This window comes from Pristiophorus japonicus, unplaced genomic scaffold (genome assembly GCF_044704955.1).
Source record: "Pristiophorus japonicus isolate sPriJap1 unplaced genomic scaffold, sPriJap1.hap1 HAP1_SCAFFOLD_317, whole genome shotgun sequence".
Taxonomy (NCBI): Eukaryota; Metazoa; Chordata; class Chondrichthyes; family Pristiophoridae; genus Pristiophorus; species Pristiophorus japonicus.
In genome coordinates, this window is record NW_027252966.1 from 162,032 (window position 1) to 182,263 (window position 20,232).

The 20,232-nt window shown below is 56.5% G+C and overlaps 1 protein-coding gene across 1 annotated transcript in view; it reads left to right on the forward strand.

Annotated features, from left to right (window-relative positions):
• trappc14 (trafficking protein particle complex subunit 14) overlaps nt 1-19,989 on the forward strand; it is a 92,072-nt gene extending 72,083 nt beyond the window's left edge. Inside the window, exons 11-13 of the mRNA XM_070872450.1 lie at nt 6,520-6,674; nt 11,371-11,567; nt 16,432-19,989. Coding sequence (XP_070728551.1) covers nt 6,520-6,674; nt 11,371-11,567; nt 16,432-16,585 — 506 coding nt within the window. The 3' untranslated portion in view covers nt 16,586-19,989. The remainder of the gene's footprint in view (nt 1-6,519; nt 6,675-11,370; nt 11,568-16,431) is intronic.
• The last annotated feature ends 243 nt before the right edge of the window (nt 19,990-20,232 follow it).

Below are 20,232 nucleotides of genomic sequence, written 5' to 3' on the forward strand. Positions count from 1 at the left end.
TAGGACTGAGCTGAGGAGGAATTTCTTCACTCAGAGGGTGGTGAATCTTTGGAATTCTCTGCCCCAGAGGGCTGTGGAGGCTCAGTCGTTGAGTATATTCAAGGCTGAGATCGATAGATTTTTGGCCTCTAAGGGAATCGAGGGATATGGGGATCGGGCGGGAAAGTGGAGTTGAGGTCGAAGATCATGGCGGAGCAGGCTCAAGGGGCCGATTGGCCGACTCCAGCTCCTATTTCTTACGTGGATCAGCAACGCCTCAATTTCAAAATTCTCATCCTTGTTTACAAATCCCTCCATGGCCCTCGCCCCTCCCTATCTCTGTAACCTCCTCCAGCCCCACAACCACCCGAGATCTCTGCGCTCCTCTAATTCTGCCTTCCTAACCATCCCTGATTATAATCGCTCCACCATCGGTGACCGTGCCTTCTGTTGCCCGGGCCCCAACTCTGGAACTCCCTCCCTAAACCTCTCTGCCTCTCTCCTCCTTTAAGACGCTCCTTAAAACCGACCTCTGTGACCCAGCTTTTGGTCACCTGCCCGAATTTCTTCCTATGCGGCTCGGTGTCAAATTTCTAACCTCATAATACTCCTGTGAAGCTCCTTGGGGCGTTTCACTACGTTAAAGGCGCTATTTAAATCCAGGTTGTTGATGTGTTGACTTTGAGTGAGATCACTTGCATTACCCAGGGCCCACAAGTGCGTGGGCGTGTCTCCGCATTACGTCCCGCGCTGGACACTGGGTTGGACACTGACGCCAGAATTAAATATTTCACTCGCGGATAGTTGGCAAATGCGCCGTTTAGTTTCTGCAGAAAGTTTCTTGAAGCAGGAGGGAAAGAATGGAGTGAGAAAGCACTCTGCACAGGCAGAGGAATAGGTGCAGCTTGTGTGATGAATGAAAGACTTGCATTTATATAGCGACTTTCACGACTACCGGACGTCCCAAAGCGTTTTACAGCCAATGAAGTACTTTTGGAGTGGAGTCACTGTTTTAATATGAGAAACGCAGCAGTCAATTTGCGCACAGCAAGCTCCCACAAATGACAATGTGATAATGACCAGACAAACTGTTTTTGTTATGTTTGAGGGATAAATATTGGTCCCAGGACACCGGGGATAAACCCCCTGCTTTTCTTCGAAATAGTGCCGTGGGATCTTTTACATCCACCCGCGAGAGCAGACGGGGCACTCGGTTTAACATCTCATCTGAAAGACGGCCCCTCCGACAGTGCGGCGCTCCCTCAGCACTGCCCCTCCGACAGTGCGGCGCTCCCTCAGCACTGCCCCTCCGACAGTGCGGCGCTCCCTCAGCACTGCCCCTCCGACAGTGCGGCACTCCCTCAGCACTGCCCCTCCGACAGTGCGCCGCTCCCTCAGCTCTGCACTGGAGTGTCAGCCTAGATGTTTGTGCTCAAGTCTCTGGAGTGGGATTTGACTCAGACGAGAGAGACAGAGTGCGACCCACTGAGCCATGTCTGACACTAGCAGCGACGACAAATTGTTCCTTTTTCAAGCCTCTATTCAATTCCCGGTTTGAAAGTTACTATTGAATCTGCTCCCAGCGCCCTTTCAGGCAGCGTGTTCCCGATCACAACAACTCGCTGCGTGAAAGTAGTTAGAATGCAGAACTCGCTATCACAATAACAACAACAACTTGTATTAATATAGTGCCTTTAACGTAATGAAACGTCCCAAGGCGCTTCACAGCAGTGTTATGAGATAAATATTTGACACCGAGCCGCATAAGAAGAAATGAGTGCTGGTGACCAAAAGCTGGGTCAAAGAGGTCAGTTTTAAGGAGCGTCTTAAAGGAGGAGAGAGAGGCGGAGTGGTTTAGGGAGGGAGTTCCAGAGCTTGGGGCCCAGGCAACAGAAGGCACGGCCACCGATGGTGGAGTGATTATAATCAGGGTTGGTCAGGAGGGCAGAATTAGAGGAGCGCAGATATCTCGGGAGGCTGTGGGGCTGGAGGAGATTACAGAGGTAGGGAGGGGCGAGGGCCACGGAGGGATTGGAACAGCAGGGTGAGAATTATTAAATTGAGGTGTTGCTTAACCGGGAGCCAATGTAGGTCAGCGAGCACAGGGGGTGATGGGTGAGCGGGACTCGGTGCGAGTTAGGACATGGGGCAGTGAGCACAGGGGGTGATGGGTGAGTGGGACTCGGTGCGAGTTAGGACATGGGGCAGCGAGCACAGGGGGTGATGGGTGAGTGGGACTCGGTGCGAGTTAGGACAAGGGGCAGCGAGCACAGGGGGTGATAGGTGAGTGGGACTCGGTGCGAGTTAGGACACGGGGCAGTGAGCACAGGGGGTGATGGGTGAGTGGGACTCGGTGCGAGTTAGGACACGGGGCAGCGAGCTTAGGGGGTGATGGGTGAGTGGGACTGGGTGCGAGTTAGGACACGGGGCAGTGAGCACAGGGGGTGATGGGTGAGTGGGACTGGGTGCGAGTTAGGACACGGTGCAGTGAGCACGGGGTGATGGGTGAGTGGGACTGGGTGCGAGTTAGGACACGGGGCAGAGAGCACAGGGGGTGATGGGTGAGTGGGACTGGGTGCGAGTTAGGACACGGTGCAGTGAGCACAGGGGGTGATGGGTGAGTGGGACTCGGTGCGAGTTAGGACACGGGGCAGAGAGCACAGGGGGTGATGGGTGAGTGGGACTGGGTGCGAGTTAGGACACGGTGCAGTGAGCACGGGGTGATGGGTGAGTGGGACTGGGTGCGAGTTAGGACACGGGGCAGCGAGCACAGGGGGTGATGGGTGAGTGGGACTCGGTGCGAGTTAGGACACGGGGCAGTGAGCACAGGGGGTGATGGGTGAGTGGGACTCGGTGCGAGTTAGGACACGGGGCAGCGAGCACAGGGGGTGATGGGTGAGTGGGACTGGGTGCGAGTTAGGACACGGGGCAGTGAGCACAGGGGGTGATGGGTGAGTGGGACTCGGTGCGAGTTAGGACACGGGGCAGCGAGCACAGGGGGTGATGGGTGAGTGGGACTCGGTGTGAGTTAGGGCACGGGGTGATGGGTGAGTGGGACTTGGTGCGAGTTAGGACACGGGGCAGTGAGCGCAGGGTTTGATGGGTGAGCGGGACTCGGTGTGAGTTAGGACATGGGGCAGCGAGCACAGGGTTTGATGGGTGAGTGGGACTCGGTGCGAGTTAGGACACTGGGCAGCGAGCACAGGGGGTGATGGGTGAGTGGGACTCGGTGCGAGTTAGGACACGGGGCAGCGAGCACAGTGGGTGATGGGTGAGCGGGACTCGGTGCGAGTTAGGACACGGGGCAGCGAGCACAGGGGGTGATGGGTGAGTGGGACTCGGTGCGAGTTAGGACACGGGGCAGCGAGCACAGGGGGTGATGGGTGAGTGGGACTCGGTGCGAGTTAGGACATGGGGCAGCGAGCACAGGGGGTGATGGGTGAGTGGGACTTGGTGCGAGTTAGGACACGGGGCAGTGAGCGCAGGGTTTGATGGGTGAGCGGGACTCGGTGTGAGTTAGGACATGGGGCAGCGAGCACAGGGTTTGATGGGTGAGTGGGACTCGGTGCGAGTTAGGACACGGGGCAGTGAGCACAGGGGGTGATGGGTGAGTGGGACTCGGTGCGAGTTAGGACACGGGGTGATGGGTGAGCGGGACTCGGTGCGAGTTAGGACATGGGGCAGTGAGCACATGGGATGATGGGTGAGTGGGACTTGGGGCGAGTTAGGACATGGGGCAGCGAGCACAGTGGGTGATGGGTGAGTGGGACTCGGTGCGAGTTAGGACACGGGGCAGCGAGCACAGGGGGTGATGGGTGAGTGGGACTCGGTGCGAGTTAGGACACGGGGCAGCGAGCACAGGGGGTGATGGGTGAGTGAGACTCGGTGCGAGTTAGGACACGGGGCAGCGAGCACAGGGGGTGATGGGTGAGTGGGACTCGGTGCGAGTTAGGACATGGGGCAGCGAGCACAGGGGGTGATGGGTGAGTGGGACTTGGTGCGAGTTAGGACACGGGGCAGTGAGCGCAGGGTTTGATGGGTGAGCGGGACTCGGTGTGAGTTAGGACATGGGGCAGCGAGCACAGGGTTTGATGGGTGAGTGGGACTCGGTGCGAGTTAGGACACGGGGCAGTGAGCACAGGGGGTGATGGGTGAGTGGGACTCGGTGCGAGTTAGGACACGGGGTGATGGGTGAGCGGGACTCGGTGCGAGTTAGGACATGGGGCAGTGAGCACATGGGATGATGGGTGAGTGGGACTTGGGGCGAGTTAGGACATGGGGCAGCGAGCACAGGGGGTGATGGGTGAGTGGGACTCGGTGCGAGTTAGGACACGGGGCAGCGAGCACAGGGGGTGATGGGTGAGTGGGACTCGGTGCGAGTTAGGACACGGGGCAGCGAGCACAGGGGGTGATGGGTGAGTGAGACTCGGTGCGAGTTAGGACATGGGGCAGCGAGCACAGTGGGTGATGGGTGAGTGGGACTCGGTGCGAGTTAGGACACGGGGCAGCGAGCACAGGGGGTGATGGGTGAGTGAGACTCGGTGCGAGTTAGGACATGGGGCAGCGAGCACAGGGGGTGATGGGTGAGTGGGACTCGGTGCGAGTTAGGACACGGGGCAGCGAGCTCAGGGGGTGATGGGTGAGTGGGACTGGGTGCGAGTTAGGACACGGGGCAGTGAGCACATGGGGTGATGGGTGAGTGGGACTTGGGGCGAGTTAGGACATGGGGCAGTGAGCACAGTGGGTGATGGGTGAGTGGGACTCGGTGCGAGTTAGGACATGGGGCAGTGAGCACAGGGGGTGATGGGTGAGCGGGACTGGGTGCGAGTTAGGACATGGGGCAGTGGAGTTTTGGATGAGCTGACGTTTACGGAGGGTGGGAGCCCAGCCAGGAGCGCGTTGGAATAGTTGAGACCAGAGGGTGACAGAGACATGGATGAGGGCTTCATATTAAATTGTTTTAGCCCAGAGTCAGGTGTATACGGGTCCGACCAACATCATCGAGACCTAAAGCAGGGCTTAGTGCAGCATTTGCAGACACCCTGTCCATCGAGTCAGCTGCCTAGCCTCATGGTCAACGCTCACGTGTAGTCAGCATATATGACAACGTAGAGAAACTGTTCCCCACTTGTGAGGAAGACCAGAACTCGGGGCAATCAGTATCCGATAGTCACTAATAAATCCAATGGGGAATTGAGGAGAAACTTCTTTACCCAGAGAGCGGTGAGAATGTGGAACTTGCTGCCACAGGGAGGGGTTGAGGCGAATAGTATCGATGTATTTAAGGGGAGGCTGGATAAACACATGAGGGAGAAAGGAATAGAAGGATATGATGTTGGGATGAGATGAGGCTGGTGTGCAGCATAAACCCCGGCACGGAGCAGTGGGGCCAAGTGGCCTGTTTCGGTGCGGTACATTCTGTCGGTGGATTTTAGGCTTTGCTGATTTCGGGGCGGTAATGTTTGCGCATCAGTCGGCAAAATTGGGCAGCTGGGCCCTGAGTGTGGGGCAGGCACTAGGGGAGGCATTGCCCACCTCTCTCGGGGCACTAGGGGAGGCATTGCCCACCTCTCTCGGGGCACTAGGGGAGGCACTGCCCACCTCTCTCGGGGCACTAGGGGAGGCATTGTCCACCTCTCTCGGGCACGAGGGGAGGCACTGCCCACCTCTCGGGGCACTAGGGGAGGCATTTCCCACCTCTCGGGGCACTAGGGGAGGCATTGCCCACCTCTCTCGGGCAATAGGGGAGGCGATGCCCACCTCTCGGGGCACTAGGGGAGGCATTGCCCATCCCTCTCGGTGGCGGGGGGGGCACTAGGGGAGGCATTGCCCACCTCTCTCGGGCAATAGGGGAGGCGATACCCACCTCTCGGGGCACTAGGGGAGGCATTGCCCATCCCTCTCGGTGGCGGGTGGGGGGCACTAGGGGAGGCACTGCCCACCTCTCTCGAGGCGCTAGGCCGGCAGAGCATGGGGAAAATCCCAAGCTGAAGTTCTGGCCCGGGAGAGGCCTGGGGAGAAATAAAACCCACCAAAAACCGTTCCCAATACACGGCCCCCGCCACCACGACTTAAATCGGCAACAAAAAACCAATCGCACTTCCCCGAGGTGGCCGTTACTAACCTCACTGCGGCCGGTACAGGTCGGGCCGACCCTTTCACAGGCGGTCGCTGTGGGGCGCGGTGCGGGGCGTGAGTCCAAAAGCTGGTGTCGCATCCCGAAACCGGCTCAACTCTCCCGGGCAGTACTGCTCTGCACCCCCCCGGCAAAACCGGCCCTGAAACCCCCCACCCCCACCCCCGTGGGGCGCCGGAGGCTGGCCGCCCGTCCACGAGCTCATAATGCTGCCACTCCGGGGCGAAAACGGAGGTACACTTCACCGTAAGAGCGCTGTGAGCCGATGGTACCGTTACTGTGCCGCCGCGGCCCGTTTGGTCTGGACGCCGCTTCACTGCGGCTGGTGTGGGGAGTCTGCGCTCTCTCGGTGTTTTCCCGCTGTGTCAGCCCGTTGCCTGACGACGGCCCTTGTCCTTGATTAGGGAAGAAACTGTCGGAGGAGGACCTTCGTGCAGCTGAGGCCACTCTCAGCTCGGTGGTGTGTCACACGCCGCTCAACCACCTGGGCTACTGCAGGAAGGGCAGCGCGGTGACCTACAATGTGGCCTTCCAGGTGCTCCGCTCCGGACTCTTTGAGGTAACGGGGCACAGCGTGAAGCCCGCCGTGTAGTTTAAGCACAGTCTCCATATCGCTTCCGACTTCACTCATCCCTTCACCAATTATACAGCACCTTTCCCAACCACCGGACGTCCCAAAGCGCCTCACAGCCAATGAAGTACTTTTTGAAGTCACTGTTGTCATGTAGGAAACACGACAGCCGATTTGCGCACAGCAAGCTCCCACAAACAGCAATGTGATAATGATTAATGTGCAAAGTTAAAGCACATGGGATTGGGGGTAGTGTGCTGACGTGGATTGAGAACTGGTTGTCAGACAGGAAGCAAAGAGTAGGAGTAAATGGGTACTTTTCAGAATGGCAGGCAGTGACTAGTGGGGTACCGCAAGGTTCTGTGCTGGAGCCCCAGCTGTTTACATTGTACATTAATGATTTAGACGAGGGGATTAAATGTAGTCTCTCCAAATTTGCGGATGACACTAAGTTGGGTGGCAGTGTGAGCTGCGAGGAGGATGCTATGAGGCTGCAGAGCGACTTGGATAGGTTAGGTGAGTGGGCAAATGCATGGCAGATGAAGTATAATGTGGATAAATGTGAGGTTATCCACTTTGGTGGTAAAAACAGAGAGACAGACTATTATCTGAATGGTGACAGATTAGGAAAAGGGGAGGTGCAACGAGACCTGGGTGTCGTGGTACATCAGTCATTGAAGGTTGGCATGCAGGTACAGCAGGCGGTTAAGAAAGCAAATGGCATGTTGGCCTTCATAGCGAGGGGATTTGAGTACAGGGGCAGGGAAGTGTTACTACAGTCGTACAGGGCCTTGGTGAGGCCACACCTGGAGTATTGTGTACAGTTTTGGTCTAACCTGAGGAAGGACATTCTTGCTATTGAGGGAGTGCAGCGAAGGTTCACCAGACTGATTCCCGGGATGGCGGGACTGACCTATCAAGAAAGACTGGATCAACTGGGCTTGTATTCACTGGAGTTCAGAAGAATGAGAGGGGACCTCATAGAAACGTTTAAAATTCTGATGGGTTCAGACAGGTTAGATGCGGGAAGAATGTTCCCAATGTTGGGGAAGTCCAGAACCAGGGGTCACAGTCTAAGGATAAGGGGTAAGCCATTTAGGACCGAGATGAGGAGAAACTTCTTCACCCAGAGAGTGGTGAACCTGTGGAATTCTCTACCACAGAAAGTTGTTGAGGCCAATTCACTAAATATATTCAAAAAGGAGTTAGATGAAGTCCTTACTACTGGGGGGATCAAGGGGTATGCTGAGAAAGCAGGAATGGGGTACTGAAGTTGCATGTTCAGCCATGAACTCATTGAATGGCGGTGCAGGCTCGAAGGGCCGAATGGCCTACTCCTGCATCTATTTTCTATGTTTCTATGACCCAGATCATCTGGTTTTTTTAATGTTGATTGAGGGATAAATATTGGCCCCAGGACACTGGGGAGAACTCCCCTGCTCTTCTTCAAAATAGAGGCCACTGGATCGTTTACGTCCATCTGAGAGGGCAGACGAGGCCTCGGTAGAATGTACGGCACAGAAAGAGGCCGCTTGGCCCCAGCGCTCGGTGCCGGGGTTTATGCTCCATACCAGCCCCCTCCCACCCCTCTCCATCTCACCCCATCACCATATCCTTCTGTTCCTTGCTCCCTCATGTGTTTATCCAGCTCCCCCTTAAATGCATCGATACTATTCACCTCAACCCCTCCCTGTGGCAGCAAGTTCCACATTCTCACCGCTCTCTGGGTAAAGAAGTTTCTCCTGAATTCCCCGTGGGATTTATTGGTGACTGTCTGATATTGATGGGCCCTGATTCTGGTCTCCCCCACAAGTGGGGACATCTTCTCTACATCCACTCTATCAAACCCTTCGATAATTTTAAAGACCTCTATCAGGTCACCCCTTCAGCCTTCTCTTTTTCAGAGGAAAGCGCCCTGGCCTGTTCAGTCTTAAATCTGTAATTCCGCAACACATTCTATGGTTCTGTACAGCACAGTTCCACACTCTGTTATGCATTGAATCACAACTTGCACCCCCGCCCCCCATCTTCGCTCCCCCATAACAACTGTTCAAAACGCTGTTCGCCGTACACAGACCGAGACAAACACAACTGATACCTATTTTGACCGTGTGATTTTAGTCTTTTGCTCCAGTGGTGAAATGATTAAACTGTATGCGTACATTTTTTTGAAAGATGCTGGAAATAAATAGCGGGTCTATCAGCATCTGTAAACAGACGAGGGGGATTCGTGTTTTGCATCTCGCGCCTTCCTCGGGACTGTAAATCTGACAACAGTCATAGAACGACACAGCGCAGGAGGAGGCCACTGGGCCCATCGAGCCTGTGCTGGCTCTGTGAGCGAGCGATCCCATCAGTCCCATCCCCCCGCTCTCTCCCCACAGCCCGGTGAATGTTTCCCCGTCCAGTATTGATCCAATTCCCGGTTTGAAAGTTACTATTGAATCTGCTCCCACCGCCCTTTCAGGCAGCGCGTTCCCGATCACAACAACTCGCTGCGTGAACACATTCTCCCCATCTCCCCCTCTGGTTCCATCGCCGATTATCGTCAATCTGTGTCCCCCTGGTTACCGACCCTCCTGCCCCCGGGAACAGTCTCCCCTTATTTACTCCATCAAAACCCCTGATAATTTTGAACACCTCGATCAAATCTCCTCTTAACCTTCCCTGCTCCAAGGAGAACAACCCCAGCTTCTCCAGTCTCCCCGCGTAACTGAAGTCCCCCATCCCCAGGACCGTTTGGGTCAATCTCCCCTGCACCCTCTCCAAGGCTGTGACATCTCTCCCAAAGTGCGGTGCACAGAGTTGGATGCAATAATGCACAAAACTTCAATGTCCTTTTCTGTTTACAGATGCTGGGTAGATCAACATCTGTCCAGTTGTTATTTTGTTGTACCTACTATCTATGTAAACGATCGATACGAGCAATGTGAAGGGATTGCCTGTATTCATGCTGCGGAGATTAATTCAGCAATATTTGTCTGGTCTGATTACAATGTCGGTAGGTTACATACCTACAATTTAATTGTATTTCAAGCCTCAACATCCAGCAATATTGGATAATTGATCGATGCTTTTAAACTGTGCATCAGCACCCAGATATTAAACCTGTTCTGTCGTCCTCTGTCTGTGCTCCTCCTCTGCGCCCCTTCCATTACTCTCTGTCCCTTCCTCTCTCTCTGTCCCTCTGTCCCCCTCTCTCTCTCCCCGTCCCTCTCTCCCCCGTCCCTCTCTCCCCCGTCCCTCTCTCCCCCGTCCCTCTCTCCCCCGTCCCTCTCTCCCCGTCCCTCTCTCCCCCGTCCCTCTCTCCCCCGTCCCTCTCTCCCCCCGTCCCTCTCTCCCCCCCGTCCCTCTCTCCCCCCCGTCCCTCTCTCCCCCCGTCCCTCTCTCCCCCCGTCCCTCTCTCCCCCCGTCCCTCTCTCCCCCCGTCCCTCTCTCCCCCCGTCCCTCTCTCCCCCGTCCCTCTCTCCCCCCGTCCCTCTCTCCCCCCGTCCCTCTCTCCCCCCGTCCCTCTCTCCCCCCGTCCCTCTCTCCCCCGTCCCTCTCTCCCCCGTCCCTCTCTCCCCCGTCCCTCTCTCCCCCGTCCCTCTCTCCCCCGTCCCTCTCTCCCCCGTCCCTCTCTCCCCCGTCCCTCTCTCCCCCGTCCCTCTCTCCCCCGTCCCTCTCTCCCCCGTCCCTCTCTCCCCCGTCCCTCTCTCCCCCGTCCCTCTCTCCCCCGTCCCTCTCTCCCCCGTCCCTCTCTCCCCCGTCCCTCTCTCCCCCGTCCCTCTCTCCCCCGTCCCTCTCTCCCCCGTCCCTCTCTCCCCCGTCCCTCTCTCCCCCGTCCCTCTCTCCCCCGTCCCTCTCTCCCCCGTCCCTCTCTCCCCCGTCCCTCTCTCCCCCGTCCCTCTCTCCCCCGTCCCTCTCTCCCCCGTCCCTCTCTCCCCCGTCCCTCTCTCCCCCGTCCCTCTCTCCCCCGTCCCTCTCTCCCCCCTCTCCCTCTCTTCCCCCTCTCCCTCTCTTCCCCCTCTCCCTCTCTTCCCCCTCTCCCTCTCTTCCCCCTCTCCCTCTCTTCCCCCTCTCCCTCTCTTCCCCCTCTCCCTCTCTTCCCCCTCTCCCTCTCTTCCCCCTCTCCCTCTCTTCCCCCTCTCCCTCTCTTCCCCCTCTCCCTCTCTTCCCCCTCTCCCTCTCTTCCCCCTCTCCCTCTCTTCCCCCTCTCCCTCTCTTCCCCCTCTCCCTCTCTTCCCCCTCTCCCTCTCTTCCCCCTCTCCCTCTCTTCCCCCTCTCCCTCTCTTCCCCCTCTCCCTCTCTTCCCCCTCTCCCTCTCTTCCCCCTCTCCCTCTCTTCCCCCTCTCCCTCTCTTCCCCCTCTCCCTCTCTTCCCCCTCTCCCTCTCTTCCCCCTCTCCCCCCTCTCTCCCCCTCTCCCCCCTCTCTCCCCCTCTCTCCCCCTCTCCCCCTCTCTCTCCCTCTCTCTCTCTCTCTCTGTCCCTCTCTCTCTCTCTCTCTGTCCCCCTCTCTCTCTCTCTCTCTGTCCCTCTCTCTCTCTCTCTCTCTGTCCCTCTCTCTCTCTCTCTCTGTCCCTCCCTCCCTGTCTCTGACACTCCCTCCCTCCCTCCCTGTCTCTGACACTCCCTCCCTCCCTCCCTGTCTCTGACACTCCCTCCCTCCCTCCCTGTCTCTGACCCTCTGTTCCTTCCCTACCAGCTGAGCCAACACATGAAGCTGAAGTTACAGTTCACCGCCAGCGTGACGAACCCGCCCCCTGAGGCCCGGCCGGTTTCCCGGAAGAACAGCCCCAGCAGCCCGGCAGTCCGGGACCTCATGGAACGCCACCAGGCCAACCTGGGCCGTTCACAGTCCTTCTCCCATCAGCAGCCCTCGCGCAACAGTCACCTGATGAGGTAAGGACACTGCCACGGGCAATAAACCAGGAACAGCCGGCATAGTACAAGGCTATTGGGCCCATCGAGCCTGTGCCGGCTCTGTGAGCGAGCGATCCCATCAGTCCCACTCCCCCCGCTCTTTCCCCACAGCCCGGTGAATGTTTCCCCGTCAAGTATTGATCCAATTCCCGGTTTGAAAGTTACTATTGAATCTGCTCCCACCGAGCTTTCAGGCAGCGCGTTCCCGATCACAACAACTCGCTGCATAAACCATTCTCCCCATCTCCCCCTCTGGTTACCGACCCTCCTGCCCCCAGGAACAGTCTCTCCTTATTCACTCCATCAAAACCCCTCGATATTTTGAAAACATGGGCAACTGCACTCCATATAAAACTGTCAATCCATTTCAACTGTTTCATTGTTCTCAGAAAATTAAAAAACTTGGTCATAATCATCACCTCGAATTTAAAATTCTCCATCCTTCTGTTCAAATCCCTCCATGGCCCTCGCCCCCTCTCTATCTCTGTAACCTCCTCCAGACCCTACAACCCTCCGAGATCGCTGCGCTCCTCCAATTCTGGCCTCTTGAGCATCCCCTGATTTCCATCACTCCACCATCGGTGGCCGTGCCTTCAGCTGCCTGGGCCCCAAGCTCGAGAACTCCCTTGATTCCCTTCGTGTCCAAAAATCTTGTCAATCCCACCCTCAAATATATTCACCCACTGAGCATCCACAGCCCCCTGGGGTAGAGAATTCCAAAGATTCACCACCCTCCGATGTCTGACGTGGCTCAGCGGGCAGGACGCTGACCCAGGAGGTGGTGAGACATGCATTTAAACTCGGCCAAACACGGGCCGAGGCTGGGATGTTGAGCAGTGCTTCCTTTCCCAGGGAGTAGGGAGTCTCTGGGCTGGTGCGCTGGACGCTGACCCTCTGCCCTAGTGAGGGAGCGGGACTGGTTCCTGACATGGGACCCACATCACGTCACAGAGAAGGTCAGTGTCCTTATTGACAACACGAGGTCCGTGTGATCTCCCGGGCTGTTTCCATCGCCCGAAGGCGGTCGGAGAGCTATTTATTTTCCCTTATTGACCCTGGGGTTTTTTTCCTGTTTTTTGTGTGGCTGAAGGGAGGGGATGAGTGGGAATAATCTAGTCATGGTATTCCAGGCTTGAAAGGAGGTCACAACGAGGGACGTCCTGGAGCTATACCAGAAAGCACGAGTGCAGAAACAGGATGCCGATCACAGAACGGGCTCAAACTAACACAGAGCAAATTTAGGACTCGTGTACGGAAATTGTTCTGTTTTTTTTTATATAAAGAAAGCATTTCTACAGAGCCTTTCCAAACCTCAGGATGTCCCAAAGTGCATTACATCCTGTGAAGTATGTTTGAGGTGTAGTCACTGTTATAATGCTGCAGTCAATTGGTCCCAAAAACCAGCAATGTGATAGTAGCCAGATAGTCAGTTTTTTGTTATGTTGATTGAGGGATAAATATTGGCCCAGCACACCGGGGAGAACTCCCCTGCTCTTCTTCCACATAGTGCCGTGGGATCTTTTACATCCACCTGAGAGGGCAGATGGGGCCTTGTTTTATCATTTCATTCGACAGCGCTCCCTCAGTGCTGCCCCTCCGACAGTGCGGCGCTCCCTCAGTGCTGCCCCTCCGACAGTGCGGCGCTCCCTCAGTACTGCCCCTCCGACAGAGCGGCGCTCCCTCAGTACTGCCCCTCCGACAGTGCGGCGCTCCCTCAGTACTGCCCCTCCGACAGTGCGGCGCTCCCTCAGTACTGCCCCTCCGACAGAGCGGCGCTCCCTCAGTACTGCCCCTCCGACAGAGCGGCGCTCCCTCAGTACTGCCCCTCCGACAGTGCAGCTCTCCCTCAGTACTGCTCCTCCCACAGTACAGCACTCCCTCAGTACCGCCCCTCCGACAGTGCGGGGCTCCCTCAGTACCGCCCCACCGACAGTGCGGGGCTCCCTCAGCACTGCCCCACCGATAGTGCGGGGCTCCCTCAGTACTGCCCCTCCCACAGTGCGGGGCTCCCTCAGTACTGCACTGGGAGTGTCTGCCCTAGATTATATGCTCAAGTCTATGGAGTGGGACTCGAACCTCCGACCTTCTGACTCCGAGCCCAGAGTGTTACCCACTGAACCTCCGACCTTCTGACTCCGAGCCCAGAGTGTTACCCACTGAACCTCCGACCTGACTCCGAGCCCAGAGTGTTACCCACTGAACCTCCGACCTTCTGACTCCGAGCCCGGAGTGTTACCCACTGAACCTCCGACCTTCTGACTCCGAGCCCGGAGTGTTACCCACTGAACCTCCGACCTTCTGACTCCGAGCCCGGAGTGTTACCCACTGAACCTCCGACCTTCTGACTCCGAGCCCAGAGTGTTACCCACTGAACCTCCGACCTTCTGACTCAGAGCCCAGAGTGTTACCCACTGAACCTCCGACCTTCTGACTCCGAGCCCAGAGTGTTACCCACTGAACCTCCGACCTTCTGACTCAGAGCCCAGAGTGTTACCCACTGAACCTCCGACCTTCTGACTCCGAGCCCAGAGTGTTGCCCACTGAACCTCCGACCTTCTGACTCCGAGCCCAGAGTGTTACCCACTGAACCTCCGACCTTCTGACTCAGAGCCCGGAGTGTTACCCACTGAACCTCCGACCTTCTGACTCAGAGCCCAGAGTGTTACCCACTGAACCTCCGACCTTCTGACTCAGAGCCCAGAGTGTTACCCACTGAACCTCCGACCTTCTGACTCAGAGCCCAGAGTGTTACCCACTGAACCTCCGACCTTCTGACTCCGAGCCCGGAGTGTTACCCACTGAACCTCCGACCTTCTGACTCCGAGCCCGGAGTGTTACCCACTGAACCTCCGACCTTCTGACTCAGACCCCAGAGTGTTACCCACTGAACCTCCGACCTTCTGACTCCGAGCCCGGAGTGTTACCCACTGAACCTCCGACCTTCTGACTCAGAGCCCAGAGTGTTACCCACTGAACCTCCGACCTTCTGACTCAGAGCCCGGAGTGTTACCCACTGAACCTCCGACCTTCTGACTCAGAGCCCAGAGTGTTACCCACTGAACCTCCGACCTTCTGACTCCGAGCCCAGAGTGTTACCCACTGAACCTCCGACCTTCTGACTCCGAGCCCAGAGTGTTACCCACTGAACCTCCGACCTTCTGACTCCGAGCCCGGAGTGTTACCCACTGAACCTCCGACCTTCTGACTCAGAGCCCAGAGTGTTACCCACTGAACCTCCGACCTTCTGACTCCGAGCCCAGAGTGTTACCCACTGAACCTCCGACCTTCTGACTCCGAGCCCAGAGTGTTACCCACTGAACCTCCGACCTTCTGACTCCGAGCCCAGAGTGTTACCCACTGAACCTCCGACCTTCTGACTCCGAGCCCAGAGTGTTACCCACTGAACCTCCGACCTTCTGACTCAGAGCCCAGAGTGTTACCCACTGCACCTCCGACCTTCTGACTCCGAGCCCAGAGTGTTACCCACTGAACCTCCGACCTTCTGACTCAGAGCCCAGAGTGTTACCCACTGAACCTCCGACCTTCTGACTCCGAGCCCAGAGTGTTACCCACTGAACCCCGGCTGATGCTATAATCAACATGGAATAGATTTCTAAATCGAGTAAAAATAACTGTGATGTTAAAGGAGATAATTGGCCGCTGGGATTGTTTGAACTACATTACCTTGCTGCAAGAATGAGTTAATGAGCATGAAGTTAAACATTACCGTTTATTAAAAGCTAAATGTTACACACTCACTGCCAAGATTACAAAGGATATTTTCCCATTGCGGTTGGCTGAGCTCAGGCCTACAGATATCTCCCCCCTTCACCTCCCAATCTCCCATTGCAAACTCATCCTGACCTCGATCCAACATCCCCTCCCATTGTCGGACCTCGGCAGTAAACCAGAGGTGATCCAAAACTCGGCTGCCCCGTGTCCTAACTCGCACCCAGTCCCGCTCACCCATCACCCCCTGTGCTCACTGCCCCGTGTCCTAACTCGCACCGAGTCCCGCTCACCCATCACCCCCTGTGCTCACTGCCCCCGTGTCCTAACTCGCACCCAGTCCCACTCACCCATCACCCCCTGTGCTCGCTGCCCCGTGTCCTAACTCGCACCGAGTCCCGCTCACCCATCACCCCCTGTGCTCGCTGCCCCGTGTCCTAACTCGCACCGAGTCCCGCTCACCCATCACCCCCTGTGCTCACTGCCCCGTGTCCTAACTCGCACCGAGTCCCGCTCACCCATCACCCCCTGTGCTCACTGACCTACATTGGCTTCCGGTTAAGCAACGCCTCGATTTCAAAATTCTCATCCTTGTTTACAAATCCCTCCATGGCCCTCGCCCCTCCCTATCTCTGTAATCTCCTCCAGCCCCACAACCCCCCCGAGATGTCTGCGCTCCTCTAATTATTCCCTCCTCTAATTCTGCCCTCCTGACCATCCCTGATTATAATCGCTCCACCATCGGTGGCCGTGCCTTCTGTTGCCTGGGCCCCAAGCTCTGGAACTCCCTCCCTAAACCTCTACGCCTCTCTCTCCTCCTTCAAGATGCTCTTTAAATCCTACCAAACTTTTGGTCACCTGCCCTAATTGCTACTTATGCGGCTCAGTGTCATTTTTATCGCATGACACTCCTGTGAAGCGCCTCGGGACGTTTCACTACGTTAAAGGTGCTATATAAATACAGGTTGTTGTTGAATGTCACCCCCCACGTTCCGCACCTCACTCCCGCTGGTGTTACCCGCCCACCCCGTGGCCACTTGCTCTTCCCGGATTTTCTCTCCCCCACGCCTTGGTGATGCTGACCCTCCCTCCTTTTTCTTTCCTCTCCCCTCAGGACCGGGAGCGTGATGGAGCGGCGAGCCATCACACCCCCCATCGGCTCCCCGATCGGCCGACCGCTTTACCTTCCGGCCGAGAAAACGGTGCTGTCGGTCGACAAGATCGCCAAGCGCGAGTGCAAGGTGCTGGTGGTTGATGCCGTCAAGTAGGAGCGGGAAATCCCACTACACTGCTGCCTCCAACGGAGCTACATCTGAGCAAACGTCCATCACACACACAAACAGCACAAGGCACCCGCTGATTGCCTGTCCGAGGAACGTCTTCTGGTTTTTGTATACCTTTTTGTTACGCTGGCTTGGAAATCGTTGTGCTGTGTTTGGTGTTTTGCGAAGTAGTTGGTGATTTCGAGGATGGTTTCATATCTGGGGGGGCAGTCCGAGTTCTTTGACCATAACTGTGTTGGGGAAACCACAGATAATCTGTATCCAGTATTACGGCTTGGCCAATATTCATTGCGTTCGTCGTTTGCTTTTGAGGGCAGAGGAGCCCTCCACACATCATCGGCCTCGCAGTTCAGGGTTGATGCATCAAACTCCTGCCTCCAGTTTCCACTTATCAGGGGAGGATCAGAGAAGCCAGCTTAACCCCAGCCCCCAAATAACGTTGCTACAGCCGCCACTGTGAATTTCTCCCACTCAAGAATCCGCACGCAATGCCATGACCGACGTTCCAGTGAAGCGTTTTGTGTCCATTCTGAGTGAGACTGCTAAACTCTCACCTGACCCTGGCGCCTGTCGGAGGGAGAGCTCTGGGTTCCTCGGTGTGGGAACGCGGGGTCCAAGAGGGAAGGATGCTGTCTCTCCACCCCTGGGAGTCTGGGACACCACCCTTTATACACAGTGCTGCCCTTTAATAATTGGGGCTGTGTGCATTGTGAAGAGGATAAAGCTAGGTTTCTCGAATTGGTCCTGTGTCAACTTGCAAAACCCTTCAGCCAGCGATGGCCGACCGATTCACAAGCCGGTCACGGTTGCTGTTGCCGACTCAGAGTTGGAATCACGTCTGTGCCAGTTAGACAAATGGCCTCCGCTTTCTGCTGCAGGAGTCTTGAGGCTCTGCGGGTGTTTGAGGCTTGTGATTTGCCAATTTGTGATGTCTTCGTCGCCGTGCATTTGTCCCGACAGCTATCGAACCCGTGTCCCGCTCTCTGCCAATGCTGTATTGCAACTGGCCATCTGCACGGTGCCGAGAGGCTCGTGCTACCTGCCCATCTTTAGGTTTTTTTTCTCTCTTTTGCCCAGCAACCTTTTGTCACGAGGCCTCCAGCGAACCCAATCTGAGATTGGCCTCTCGTCGGGGTGCGTTGCCTCGCCAACCCTGGGCCGCACGGGGTCGGTCAAGCAACCGCCTGAGCCTCCAAGCATAGAATCACAGAAACTTACGGCACGGGAGGAGGCCATTCGGCCCATCGTGGTCCACGCCGGCCGACCAAGAGCTACCCAGCCCAATCCCACTTTCCAGCTCTCGGTCCGTAGCCCATAACCTTATTGAATGGCGGAGCAGGCTCGAGGGGCCAAATGGCCGACTCCCGCTCCTATTTCTTATGTTCTTATGTTACGGCACTTCAAGCACACGCCCAGGTACTTTTTAAATGTGGTGAGGGTTTCTGCCTCTACCACCCTTTCAGGCCGTGAGTTCCAGACCCCCACCACCCTCTGGGTGAAGACATTTCCCCTCAAATCCCCTCTAAACCTCCCCCCAATGACTTTAAATCTACATCCCCTGGTTGTTGACTCCTCTGCCAAGGGAAATGGCTCCTTCCTCTCCACTCTATCGTAACTAATCAGTCGGAGGATTGTTGACTCTGCCTTGCGGCGATATGGCATGGGCAGCGAGTGTGACCACCCAAACCGTGCTCACGTGCCCAGATCCAATTGAAGCATAAACAACCGGACCAAGGCCATGACTGGAGATGCCCCTCATCGCGGCTGCTGCTTACATGTGCAATGGGGTGACACCAGGCTTTCCGCAAGTGTGCTGCAGGGAATGTGATCTTTGAACCATTAACCAAATGCACTTTACAGATCGTTCAGCCAGCTGTGCAACTATTACTCTTAACAGCAAACACACACACGTCGACACTGGCCTGTCTGACGCTCCTGCCCATGACTGCTAGAGATCTCTGTTGCAGCGTGGGGTTTTGGGGTCTTGTCCCTCCTACAAAGGCCGCGTCCTAACTCTGATTAACTTGTCGGTTAGCTCCCCCAGCGACCCCTTTTCAATGAGACGCGGACTGGGTCACTGACTGTCGAGGTTGACGGCTGCTTCCAACCTCCGCCTGCGGAAAGACGTGATTCCTGATGTGTACATTAAACAGACTTAAAGCGGCCACACAAAGATCCAGGAAGTTTTTGCTGTCCATCTGGCCCTGTCGTGGCTGAATGCAAACGATCGGACTACCGCCATTTAACCCACTCAAAGTGTGAAATTGTGGCCTGCTCAAGCAGCATTTCACTTCAAGGAAACTATGAAAATGGAAAAAAGGTGGGAAATTAAGAAGGGGATTATAAGTTTTTTTTTTAAAAAGAAGAAACTAGTTCAAGGCATCCATCAAGTGGGCCAAAGATTTCAAAATGATGGTACGCTGTATTGTCCAAACGCACCTTCGTGTTGGGCGGCTGCCGCTGCCCCCTGGTGGCCGACAGCCTCCTCGTCGCCCTGTTCCTGTACATCGCCAAACGCTGCTCTTGACACAGGTGGGGGGTGGCCATGTCGAGCTGTGACATCTGCTAACAGGTTCAGGGACTTGAGGTGAGATTTATTCTGTACATATAAGTCTACAGTGAAGCTGGGACTCGGTGGGTGGTGTGATGGCTGCGTTTCCGAGAGCGGTCAGGATCATCCTCCACGCGTTTATTGGTCAAGGGGAAAATGCTCCGTCACACCGCAGAAGAAGCCACTCCGACCTTCGCACTCCCAACCCCAATGTGTGTCAATGTGCCATATGCATTGTGCTTTTTACTAGTAACCCAGATTTCTTTTCAAAAGGTGTGTAATTGATTTTCGAACGGAAATTTTGGATCTGTTGGGAGCAGTGTTCTTGAAATTGAGAGAACCGGTGATTTTTTTTAAAAAAGTAGTCACTCAAATTATACACCTCGAGGCTGCACTGTGCAGCTTGGGAGTGGCTGGCTTGGTATTTCATTCCTTGACAGGAGGTGACCGCACACCCTATCGGGAAAGTTGACACGGTGACGGATGAGCCCGTACCTTTCTGATCTCTCTCTCTGTCTCCCGGCAGCCCCTGTGTTTGTCACTTAATGTGTCGCAGCTCACTGTCACCGACCACTGCGATGCTGGCTGAGCCACACTGAAAGTGTGGGGGCTGCTGCAATGGGCCTCAGCACCTCTCATCAGCCCCCCCCCCCCCCCCGTCTCCCAATGTTCGAAATCCTCGTCCTCCGCCTACAATTCCTCGCCACATCCTGACCTCGGCGACGACCTCCAACTTTAGATCCCTGCTTCTGGTCCCTTGTATCTATCCGTCTCCTCCCCACCCAACCGCCCACATGCTCCCCCAACCGCCCACATGCTCCCCCAACCGCCCACATGCTCCCCCCCCCCCAACCGCCCACATGCTCCCCCCCCCCAACCGCCCACATGCTCCCCCCCCCCCCCCAACCGCCCACATGCTCCCCCCCCCCAACCGCCCACATGCTCCCCCCCCCCCAACCGCCCACATGCTCCCCCCCCCCCCCCCAACCGCCCACATGCTCCCCCCCCCCCCCCAACCGCCCACATGCTCCCCCCCCCCCCCCCAACCGCCCACATGCTCCCCCCCCCCCAACCGCCCACA